Source organism: Diuraphis noxia, unplaced genomic scaffold (genome assembly GCF_037042655.1).
Source record: "Diuraphis noxia isolate RWA-SAM2 unplaced genomic scaffold, SU_Dnox_SAM2 contig0005, whole genome shotgun sequence".
Taxonomy (NCBI): domain Eukaryota; kingdom Metazoa; phylum Arthropoda; class Insecta; order Hemiptera; family Aphididae; genus Diuraphis; species Diuraphis noxia.
This window is the reverse complement of record NW_028301715.1, coordinates 17,510,409-17,523,299: the sequence shown is the minus strand read 5'-3', so window position 1 is coordinate 17,523,299 and position 12,891 is coordinate 17,510,409. Positions and strand designations below refer to the sequence as shown.

Below are 12,891 nucleotides of genomic sequence, written 5' to 3'. Positions count from 1 at the left end.
TGATAATACATACTAATAATGTCTGAAAACAATAATGTTTATTTAATTTACAACTCTTTAAGTATATCTATTTTTCATAAATAGATAATATGCATATTTGTTATTCATAATTATGATACTATTATCGTGACGATCATAGTTATGTTAATTGCAAACGTTGCTTATATATTTATAGTTTATGTCACCGATTAATACCGGTTTTGGATATTGATTCAGTATGGGCTCGTTATTCGTTTGATTAACACGCAGTAAATTTTTAAAGAAATGAAAAGTTTATAGTTTGGTTGGTGTTGTTAAGTGATTTTTTTTTTAAACCTAGTCGGACTTGGTCAGGAATATATGTCATGTGAGAAGAATTATGATAATAGTTATAATAAATATGGATTCACTGAAATTAAAATAAATCGAAAAATAAGACCTCAGTGTATGATATTATTTTATAATATATATATCTATAATTTATGTATCTATATATAAAATATTTGATACTAATAGTCACACTTGTTTATAATTTATAGCTTTTGATAAAGTTTAGTTCGAAAAGTTAGAAAAATTTTAGATGTTCGCTGGCTTTCTATAGGAAATATGCTAAAACGGTTGTATGAACTAAAAGAGCAAATGATAATATTGTTAAACGAAAAGGTTTCAGAGTTGCTGGAAAAGTGTTGTGATATGAAATTTGAATTACAACTTGCTTACTTATTAAATATTTTTGAACACTTAAATAACCTTAATTTGTCACTTCAAGGTTCGGGACACAAAACCTTGGAAGTTACTAGTTAGAACAAATATTTTTATTTTTGAAGACAAAATTTGCGCATTTATATGCAAAATTAATCTATGGATGAATATAATCGAGAATAATAATTTCCAAACTCTTATCAACGACGATCAATACCCTGATAATACAGTCCAAATTCAATATAATATAAATAAACATACGGAAAATAGACCCATAATATTTTTAAGATGCTGTCATCGAACTGCAAAACGACTCTGACTGCAAAAATATGTTTGATTCTGGTATGAACCTTGATGAATTGTGATGCAGAAGTGCAACATTACATATTCAACTCCGGGAAATCGTCTTACATTATTTAATAGTATTTTCAACTATATACTTGTATGACCAAGGATTTTCTAGTCTACTTGTAATAAAAATAAACTGAGGAATCGCTTGGACGTAAATGAAGACACACGTTATAGTATATAAATGCATTTTACTGTACACAATGAAATTTCAAAACATTTGATTGATTAATAGTGCCCATATACTTTTCATACTACAACGCTATTAACATCATTCAAATTAATAATGTCGTTATTGATTTAAAGTTAATAACAATGATCTAATAATATTTTGTAATTTTTTTCTATTATAATAACTGACAATGTATCAAAAACGCAATGGTTACAGTGAATATAGTAAATTCTTCATACCGTGTTAAGTTAATACGAGTATATCATTAAAAAATTTAACCAATTCAATTTCAATGTATTATATAAATAACATTATCACAACGTATTATAATGGAAATCACAGAAATTAAATGTTAATAAAAACAACGGGAATCTGAATAACTCTAATGTCAAAAAACTTGATACATTAGGCTAATTATTCAGATTTTTCTTCGATCTATTATATTGAGCTCAAGTTGTACCTATCACAGACATACTAGCTATCAGATATCATGATATACATCCATAGTACTCTCATTACGTCTTCTGAATTGAAGATTTATAATACATATATATGTATTCTATAACATATTGTTGCATTAAAAATGAATAAAATATGGAAAAATATATTTACTATTTTTCTAAATCTTTGAACACCAAAATAATCCTATCTTACTTTGTTTTTTCTTAATTTATCTCAAGTACCTACTTTGAATAATTGTTAAAGGTATTTTAAATTTTATCATCAACTAAACTAACTAAGTGTAGTTTTTTAATGACAAATTACCCTAAATGTGAAAAATATAATTATTTTTAGTGTTTTCAAACAGATGATTATACTATCCTAGTTCTTATCAGAATCTCACTTTTTAAAAGATACGTTTCACAGAAAACAACATTGGTTGTTCTTATAGTATGTATGAAATAATATATTGATAATACGTACCATCAAGGACTGAAAACAATAATGTTTAATTAACTTACAACTCTTTAAGTATATTTTTACTAGTATACTTTTATAGTATATTTTTATTATAAATAGATAATATGCATATGTGCTATTCAAAATTAAAAAAATTCTTGATTTTAAGAAAAATAGTCATTCAAATTGCTATAAAGTGTATTCTAATTCTAATCAATAATTTATCATATTATATATTACGGTACAGTGAATTCAGTTACTTAAATAAAACTACTTATCTAAATTTTTCAAATGATATCTTGACACGTACAATAATAATTTTGGACTAGTTTGAGAATCCAGATATAAAGTTAATATTCTCCTGCAGTAGTTTAATGTGCTTAATTTTTAAACAGAATTAAATATTTTTTTTACAGAATGTTATTTTGCTATGCATTTATGACATGAAGAAAATAAGAAATTGGGAACGTGCGTCGGCATTTATTTTTTTGCTTATCGAGAAGGTATACAATTTAAGTGATCTTTTAATTTATGAATTTTAAAAATTAGTTTGCAGGGTCCTTAATTAGTGTTTGGTTTAATCATGAACCTAAATGAATTACAATTACTGTATATCAGTGTTTCCAAACCGATGGTTCTCGGACCACCATGACCATTAGTCAAAAAGACCCAGAATATCTCCAAAATGCTGTCATTGAACTTCAAAACGACTCTGGTATGAACCTTGAGCAATTTGGTGCAGAAGTGCAACATTTCATATTCAACTCCGGGAAATCGCCATACTTTATTTACTAGTCTTTTCAACTACATACTTGTGTGAACAAGGATTTTCCAGTCTGATTTGTAATTAAAAATAAACAGAGGAATCGCTTGGACGTAAATGATGACATGTGTTTAGCTATGAGCAACATTCATCCGAGAGTTGAAGAACTGGTCAAAGAAATGCAGTCACAAAAATTACACCAAGTACATTATTTAGTATAGTCATAGTATATTAATAGTAATAATAAATAATAATAATAGTATAATAATAAAATAATAAAAATAAAAATTTTGTGTATTCTTGTTAATGAGAAAATAAATGATCTTCCTAGTTTTCATAAAATTGAGGTGGTGGTCGGCGATCTATAATATATTGTTGAATTGGTCTATGTTGGTAAAAAGGTTGGGAAACTGCCGTATATTATTCTGATTAATTTTGAATTTGTCATTTGAGCATTCCAGAAGAGAAAAATGTAGAAATATGACAATAATTATAAAATATACTTACTATTTGGTTCTGTAAACAAATATATATTATTAAACAATATTAATTAAAAAATGGTCATTAATATTATAATTATATATAATTTTGAAATTATCTAAAAATTGTATCTAATGTGATAGACCCCTTTGGTTTTATCTACCAACTACCATTAATGGATATATATATAATATTAGTACTGAAATGTGAATTTAAATAATATGGTATGTATATATCAGGGATGGGCAACTCAAAGTAACTAGCGGGCCATTTTTAAGTACTTTAAAATTTAGCGGGCCGCAGTGCATAGGAGAAATAAAAAATAAAAAAAAGGTCCTTCGAATTTACTAACATTTATTTATTTTTTTAATTTATTTATATTTACAATTATTATTTAATGTGATACTTGAAGATAAGGTTTATCAGTAGACAATTTAAAAAAATCATTTTCTATGTCTTTAGTTGAAACTCTTAGTAAATGTGCCAAGTAATATTGAAAACAAACTAAATATTTAGGTTTTTTTTGTTTGTTTATAATAAATAAATATTCATTATCCCATAAGCTGTAAACATTCTATTTTCTCCTTCGATTTAACGCTTTTTAGTGGAAATTTTTTAAATAATTACCTACTATAAAACACGAAAATAATAGAACTAACTGCGCGGCGTTGTGACACTACGGCAGTACGGATATGACTAAACCGATAAAATGAAATAAATAGTATGTTAGCTACGCCATTACACATAAATATTAGATCATTTAATAATATAGTTTCGGATTAAAACAAAGTAGTATGAAATAGCCGATTCTGAAACCTGAGCCCTGAGCCAACTGAGCCAACTGAGCCTGATATCTCAACCCTGAGCCAACTGAGCCAACTGAGACAACTGAGCATCATCCCGCATCCCGCGTACGTGTGCGACGTGTATTTTCTCCCCACCACCCTTATCCTCATCGCGCCACTACGTACGTGTGCGTTATTGCTATCATATTATTGACTGAGCCAACTGAGCCTGATGCCTCAACCCTCAACCTCAACCCTCAACCCTGAGCCAACTGAGCCAACTGAGCCAACTGAGCCAACTGAGCCAACTGAGCCAACTGAGCCTCATCCCGCACCCGCACCCGCCACCACCGCCGCCACCGCCACCGCCACCGCCACCGCCGCCGTATATTAACTGCCATTAGGATTATTCGATATTAAAATACCTATTAGTGAATAACTTAGTAATGACCGATTTAGTCACCAGGATGTCACCCGTCTTAACATTAGTCCACATCAATTAATTACATTATACCATTATAATTGAAAAATGTCCCCACTTATTAAAGAGACTCCTGACTAAAAGAGCTGTCAGTCTTTCAGTACGTTTTAAACCGTTGTGAACGTATTTTTTCTCTCCAAGTCTTTAAAATTTTTAGTGAGTTACAAAGTGTTTAATATCTTTTAAATCAGTACGTTTTAAACCGGTGTACGCTTCGTCTTTAAACATTTTTGTGAATTTAAAAGTATTTTTTTTTTCAGTGTTTATTTCTTTGCGTTTTAATTTTTAAGCATTATTTGCACCTAACAATTTGTGTTTTTCTTTTTTTTCTTTCGCTATTACTTTATAAAATTTAAAAATGTTTAAATGCGATCAATGTGTATCCACGTTTACGCGTAAAGACAATTTGACTGCTCACAAAAAAAAACATTTTGGAGTTCGTTTTCCATGTACTGTTTGTCAGTCAAAATTTACATACAAAACTAGTCTCGCCAAACATTTGAAAAATGTTCATGGTATCGTACCAGCTCTTCGCCAACCCTATGCGCAGCTCGGCCAACCGGCTGCATCGATCGATGCTCAACCAGTACGACTGAGTGTTATACAGATTGCCCCTCAAATATTTGTCCCCGATGTCCCAGCTGGTGGCTCGAACATGATGTCTGAGGACGAGATTTGCATGGCAGCAATGGACGAATTTGAAAATGAAGAAGTTCAAAACGATAATACAGGTTAGTTAGATATTTTTTTTTATTAGGGCCCGAAATAAAAGATTTTTTTCATAACAAATTGTTAATAGATAGGTTAATAGATTTTTAAAAAGATTCACCATCACATTTTATTTAATTAGGATCATGTATTTTATTTTAAAGATTACACTACGATCAATAAGGGGAAACGTGTCTCCGTCGCGAACACCGCGTCAGCAGTTAGGGCCAAAAAAGCACGTATGGATTTAGTACAGTCTCCAGGGTTTGTGGAAATCTCGTCGTCCGCGGCTCGAAAAGTCACCTGGTATTTCGCAAAAAATTTGGCTAATGTTCAAAATTACATCGACTTTCTCCGTTCACTAAGACCTGCTCTGTCAGACATACTGAAAACTCGCGTTCAGGAACATCCAATAAAATTTAGCTTGCAGCTCGAGGCGACCTACAATCGCCTACGTGTAGAAAATTCCTTGGAAAATCGTGCATTTAAAACATCTGCAGTTGAAATGTTTAGAGAGTCTGATATATCAACAATTCTTGAGAAATCTTTTACAAAATTATTGATTGAAGAGGAGACTTATACAAGTAGAGGGAGTGGGTTCACGTTACAAACTATAGATGGATTATTATTGGCAGTCTATAAATATACACCAATGGGGGGGGGGGGGGGTCGTCATACATACCGTTGCCAGCATTTTTTTGTAGACAGAAAACGGGCCACAATTAATCCCCAAAACGTGGCTCAACAGTGTTTTAAATGGACGATTTTGGCGAAGCACGTGACTGAACTAAATAAACATCGTGTTGGTGATAATTATAGGCAGCACGAGTATAAATACAATTTCAATGGAATATCGTTCCCAACGCCATTATCCGACGTTCAGAAATTCGAATATAATAACCCTACTGTCTCTGTGAATGTGTCGGCTCTAAGACTTAAACCGCGTAAGCGGGCGGCGACCCGGGACCACATCCCGTGCCGCCGGGCAGGCCTGCATCTTAGCGATGCCGACGAAGGACCGGGACGGACTGGCGTGCCGGCCGGTGGCTGGCGGCTGGCTGGTTAAAGAAACTACTGGCTGGTCGTCCGGTGGCCGGTCGGGGCGTGGGTTTCCTCTCGCGGGACTCGTAAGCACCGCAAATACCTTGACACGACCGGGGCGCGTGAGCGACCATGGAGCCGCGGGTGGTAAGGCACCCGCCGGACGGCTGGGACGGTGTGCCTACGCCTAGCCAAACGAGGCACCCGTTGACGCGAGTCAACGCGAAACGAATTGCCGGTGAGGGCGGGGCGCACATAGGACCAGCGTCTTACGCGCGCGGCTTCGTGGCTCGTGCGGGGGCCCGCGGAAGTGACGAGGGAAGTCTTAGCATTACGCGCAAACCGGACGCGCGGGGACGGATCACGTCGCCTGCGACTTGCTGGTCATTCCCCCCGCGGAAACGAGGCGAGTGACGCGGAAGACTTAACGAAGCTTGTCCCTAGCTTCAGATCCATGGGATCGAGATTGCGTAAAAATTTGAGGCAGGTGATGTAGGGCGTAACACGTCTCCGCTAACCTCAAGGACTTATGCACCACCCAATCTCCGGGTGGCGAAGAGTCAGGACGCTTGGGATATACCAGGCCCCGTAAACTCTACGTAGGGAAAGGAGTCGGGCGGGCGATCGCTTAAGGCCGTACCCTTGGTCGCCCGCCTGGATAAGCCCAGCTTCGGTTGTACCGGGACTGATGATGGGCGAAACCGATCGTGGGATTGAGGACACGGTCATGCGAGTTCCAGACGGAAGCGGAACTGGGAAGGCTGGCAGCGGCCTACTTGGGTCTCAGGACCCCGCACCACTCTCTCAACGCCGGCGGAGGGCGCATCTCCGAACCGGCTCCCCCGGTGATATGGGGAGAATTCTGGAGAGTGGTCGACTCCAGTCTTAGAAGACCCTAAATCCCACAAACGCATGGACAAAATAGCGAAAAGCGCAACTACTCCGTGTATGCCGAACTGCGGTTCGGAAGGTGGGGATCGGATTGCGGAGTCCCACCACGCATGTGTCAAAGATTTAGGTCTTTGGACGGTGCTGAGCGGCCCGTCGACAGAAAGCCGCTTAAGCCAGGCTGCGGCCGCAGCTGTTAGCTGCGACTCAGTGCGGGCACCGGCTCGCTCCCGGAAGGGAGTGAGACGGAAAGTACTCAGGTTGAGAAAACGGGCTAAGTGCCCAAAAAAGACTGTCGATCCCGGGGATGTGGCACCCGGAGACTTACCAACCGAGTCAGGTGGTTTGGCAGATGCGGAAACCACTCTAGCTGTCCTCGCGGAGGAGCCAGCTCAAATTGAGGGTGACTTTGATAAAGAAGGAACGGCTGGCTCAGATGTCAGCGCTGCATCTGACGCCAGTAGACTTGAAAACACGGTCGGCCAAGTGCCACCGGAGACGCTAATTAAAATTTATCAAATAAATGCAGCCAGAAGTAAAGCTGTCATGCACGAAATTGAGAGACTATTAGTCAGGAACGAAATAGATGTCTGCCTGATACAAGAGCCAGCGACCGACGGCAGAGGGGTCTACCTACTGGATAGGCGCCCCTTTAGGGTGATAGCGACCGGTCGCACGCCCATGGCTGCGATTGTCGTCGTGAACCCTGCCGTAGGACTCCTGACTCTTAGACAATTTGATTCCAGCCACTTTGCCGTGGCCGTGCTGAGCTATGGAGACGTTACCTTGACGTTGGTCTCCGCTTACTTTCAGCACAGTGAGCCGACCCAGACATACGTTGACGAGCTAGACGACATTCTAGGTAAAGTCAATGGTGCCGTATTGATCTGCGCGGACGTAAATGCACGGTCATCGGTGTGGCACGACACGGTCTCGGACGCCCGCGGAGACATGGTCGTGGACTTGATTGGTCGGAAGGACCTCTCAGTGCATAACAAGGCGGGGCACCCTCCGACGTTTAGGAACAGGGGGTCGGCCTGCCTGGACGTGACGCTGACGCGTAACAACGTCAGGGTTGCGGACTGGTCGGCCACTCACGACCTTACGTCGAGCGATCACGCGCTGATCAGCTTTAATATAATAACGAGGGCAGACGTGCGCGTCGAGACCCAGGATACGGCAAGGAAATATAATTGCACCAAAACGAACTGGACTGAGTTCCGGAAGTTCCTGAGGGAATGCAGAGACGCGAAATCGCGAAGTCTCGAGTCGCCAGACGTTGAAACTTGCACGGCAGCACTCGCCGAAGTGCTGGAAATGGCCTGCGAGGTCAAAATGACCAAGAGGACCCAGGCCAGACGGAGACCTCCCCCGTGGTGGAACGAAGCGCTGGATAGCGAATTGAGTGCACTCGGCCGCTGGAAGGTCAAGCTTAGGAATGCAAAAACTGCGTTCAGAAGACGGGCTATCCGTACTGTCTACATGGGACGTAAGCGCACGTTCAAGAGGCATTGCTTCAGAGCGAGAAGAAGCGCTTGGCGAAAATTCGTCACGGACGCGGGAGATAGCGACCCGTGGGGACCCGTCTTCAAATGGCTGAAAACCGGAGGGACTAAGCCTTCGGAAGACCTTCCGGCCTCGATCCGTAAGCTGGACGGATCGTACACGTTAACTCTTAAGGAGACAGGCGATGCCCTCATGGATGCCTTAGTTCCAGGTGATACGGAAGTAGGCGAGAACCTGGAACAAAAAGAAACCCGGGAAAGAGCGGGGGTCGGCCTGGGAACATTTCGACCGGAACAAGTAGAGTCGGGACCGATTGACCCTTGCGATGTGGAGGAGGTCAAGGGAGCCATCTGGAGAATGGCTCCGAACAAGGCACCAGGCTTGGACGGCATAACGGCGAAAATACTGAGACAGGCGTGGCCAGTGATAGGCAAGGACATAACATGGGCCTTCAATTGTTGTCTTAGGACGAAGCGATTCCCGAAATCGTGGAAGATTGCACGTCTAGTAGTGTTCAGGAAAGCCCCGGGTAAGGACCCGGCGGAGCCGAAGTCGTATCGACCTATTAGCTTGCTGCCGGTGATCTCGAAAGCGCTTGAGCACATTATAGTAGAGAGAATCCGCAAAGATACGGATCCCCGCATGTCGAAAAGACAATTCGGGTTCACGAAAGGCCTCTCCACGATCGACGCGATCAATCACGTACTCAGCTGGACCGAAAACAGGACAGAGAAATACGTGCATGCCGTATTCCTGGACATATCGGGCGCGTTCGACTGCCTCTGGTGGCCCCAGCTCATACTCGATATGCAACAGGCAGGCTGCAGCAGCGGGCTCATCGAACTGACAAAGAGTTATCTCGACGGCCGTCGGGCCGGTATGAGGATCGGCGGCGTCGACATAACGAGGACCCTAACTAAGGGCACGCCGCAAGGATCGAGCTACGGCCCGGACTTGTGGCGATACGCGATGAATCCGTTGCTAACGCAGGAACTGCCTGAGGGAACAGAAATCGTCGCGTATGCAGACGACATCGCGATTCTAGTCTCCGGTAAACACCGACCGGAAGTCACTAGCAGAACAAATGCGTTACTCGAGAGAGCGTCGCAATGGGCGGAGCAGCGAAAACTCACCTTTTCCGCGGCCAAGTTTCAAACGCTATGGCTTAAAAACTCGCTCTCGAAGCCGCTGGAACTCCGACTGGGCGGAGTAAAGATAAGATCGACCGCCAAGGCGAAATACCTTGGGGTCACATTTGACCAAAAACAGGACTTCAGCCTTCACCTAGCGGAGAAGGCGGAAGCGACGAAAAGCCTGTTCAGCAGACTGCATGGAGTCGCCAAGACCCGATGGGGACTTAAGAGCAACGTGGCACTACGGATCTACAAATCGGTGTTCGTACCTCAGATGGGGTACGCGGCATCGATTTGAGCGGAGAAGTGCATGGCTTCGGGACACAGGAGAGCGAGGGCAAATATGGCACAGAGACAACCGTTGTTAGCGATAACGGGGGCCTATAAGACGACGTCCACGGTGGCGTTGCAGGTCCTAGCGGGAGTGCCCCCGCTGGACCTCGAGCTAAAGAAACTGGCCAGAATTGAAAGGGACAGAGCCGCGGTAAGGCGAGGCGCGATGACGGCCCTCGAGGCAGCGAATAGGGAGGAAAGATATACCGCTGAAACCATCCTCCTTTGGCAGCAATAGTGGGTCGCCTCTAGTAAGGGAAGGTGGACTGAGAGGTGGTTCCCGGACGTCCGGACGCGGCTGGACCGTGGGTGGTGTATCCCAGACCACTTCACGTCTCAGCTAATGTCGGGGCACGGGGACTTCAATCATTCACTCCACCGTTTCAACCTTACTGGCGATGCAGCTTGCCGTTGCGGGTTCCCGGCAGGAACCGCCGAGCATCTGCTGTTTGAATGCCCACTTGCTGACCGAGAAAGAGAACAACTCATAGCTGCGGCGCAAGCGACCGGTGCGGACTGGCCGTGCAGCTTAGAGCACATGACCGAATCTGAGGTCATGTTCCGGGCGCTTCAAAGATTCGCACATGAATCGCTTGAGAAGCGCACTGATGAAGGGCTGGCTCGTTAGGCGTGTTTCGGCGTTAATGTAAGATTCCGACACGGAATCCTGGGGAAGCCAGGATCGAGGGTAAAGAGGGATAACCCCTTCCTAATCCGCACGAGGAAAACCAGACCCGAGTAGGAATAGGGGCACAACCAAAAGGAAATGCCCGCAGATCTGCGACATACCGATGGGGAAATTGGGCGAGTGGAGACGGAAGGATCGGGAGAAAGTAACCACGCGTAGGTACCTCACGCCAGCCTATCCGTGGAACTCCGATCACATGCCGGCTATCACTCGTCCGACTCCGATCGAGAGTCCGACCAACTGAACCCAGACCGTTCAGGACGCCTAGTGCACGGAGAAGACCGGCTCGGGGTCATCGCCGCTAGTAAGCACCGCCGAGAAATCGGTACGGGAACGGAAACCCGCGACAAAAACCGTACCGCTCCAACAAGGGTTGCGCCGTGGCGGACTAAAACTCCGTCCCCGACGATAATGCCAGCGGGAAAACGGTCGTTGTGGGTACCGGGAAGAATGGCTTCCGAAATCCCATTCCACGGGAACCAGAAATACGCCCCGCCGCGAAGACCGACAATGCCTCACGGTCCGGAAGGAAAGCGGTGTTCTGGTTAGCAGTGGAGCGCGTGCCCGGCGGGCCGCACGCGTGCGCCGGCCAAGCCCCGCGCCCGCGTCCGGCTCGTCGCACACCCGCGCCTATGTGGACGGCCTCGTGGAGACTGTGGGAGTAACGTATTAGTAGAAGGGGAGAAACTTGTCCGGAGGTAAGATACCGGCGGTCGCCGACACGGGACTCGAGACCCAACGATCGATCTCAGAAAGAGAGCCGCCGGCGGGCGGGAGGCGTGACTGGCGTCCGGGCGCCCGCGCATAAAACTCGCCGGAGGGATGAGACCGTGTCACGAAGGCGAGGAGAGAGTTCGCCCGCGCAAGACGGATAAGGGCTTGAAACACAGCCACCGGGGTCAGAGCCTCGTTTCTCCCCGTCACAAAGTTGGTTATGTCTGTCTCTGTGAATGTGTATGGGTTAGACAAAAAGTTCCAACCACCTAGGAAATATCCAACATACAATGTGTACCCACTACGTGTCGTGAACGAAGAAAAACCCAATCACTTCGACTTACTGTTGGTGACGGATGATAGTGGCTCACATTATGTATATATATCAAATTTATCACGACTTATTAGCACACAAAAAAATAAGCATGGACATTTAGCATATTTTTGCAAGAGATGTTTTACATCATTCGATGAGCAATTTTTAAAACATAAGTTGAATGGACGTGCGGGGTTGGAACAGCACAAAATGATATGTGGAGCACACAAACCTATTTTACCAAAATTGCCTGCGCCCGGAACAATGTTAGAGTTTGAAGCTTGGAAAAAAACACAACGTCACCCTATAGTTATCTATGCAGACTTTGAAGCACTTCTTGTAAAATGTGAAGAAAGCAAAGGCGAGAATACATTGGCTTTTCAAAAACATTCCCCAATGAGTTACGGTTTCGTTGTAAAAGCTAAAGACGACGTACTGATTGAACTGCTTGAAACGTTTGGAATACCTACAACACCAGTTATTTTCCATGGTAGTGAACATAATCAGGAGGTGGCGAAACATTTTGTATTAAGTATTGTTGAAATTGCTGATAAAATAGACAAACTGCTCAAAACCAACACTCCAATTATAATGACACCGGAACAGCGACGTAAACATGAATTATGTAAAGCATGTAATTTATGTAAAAAGAGGTTTTCTGTGGAAAACCATAAAGTAGCAGATCACTCCCACTTATCCGGTCAATTCCGTCAAACATTATGTAATACTTGTAACCTCAAGCTTCAAACGCCTAATTTTGTACCATGCTTTTTACATAATTTGTCCAATTACGATGCTCATTTCATCGTAACCAAGCTGGGATATGACACTAAGACAATTTCAGTCATTCCAAATACTGAAGAAAAATATATATCATTTTTAAAACATGTAAACAAAGATTTTTCAATAAGATTCATTGATACATTCAGATTTTTGGCTTCAAGCTTATCGACT

The 12,891-nt window shown here is 42.9% G+C and overlaps 1 protein-coding gene across 1 annotated transcript; it reads left to right on the top strand.

Annotated features, from left to right (window-relative positions):
- Nucleotides 1–4,968: 4,968 nt before the first annotated feature.
- LOC149054995 (uncharacterized) lies at nucleotides 4,969–12,857 on the top strand. The gene is made up of 4 exons (XM_089229483.1): nucleotides 4,969–5,341; nucleotides 5,483–6,225; nucleotides 11,836–12,780; nucleotides 12,849–12,857. Exons 1-4 carry the CDS (start codon nucleotides 4,969–4,971, stop codon nucleotides 12,855–12,857), a joined length of 2,070 nt encoding a protein of 689 aa, XP_089085609.1.
- The last annotated feature ends 34 nt before the right edge of the window (nucleotides 12,858–12,891 follow it).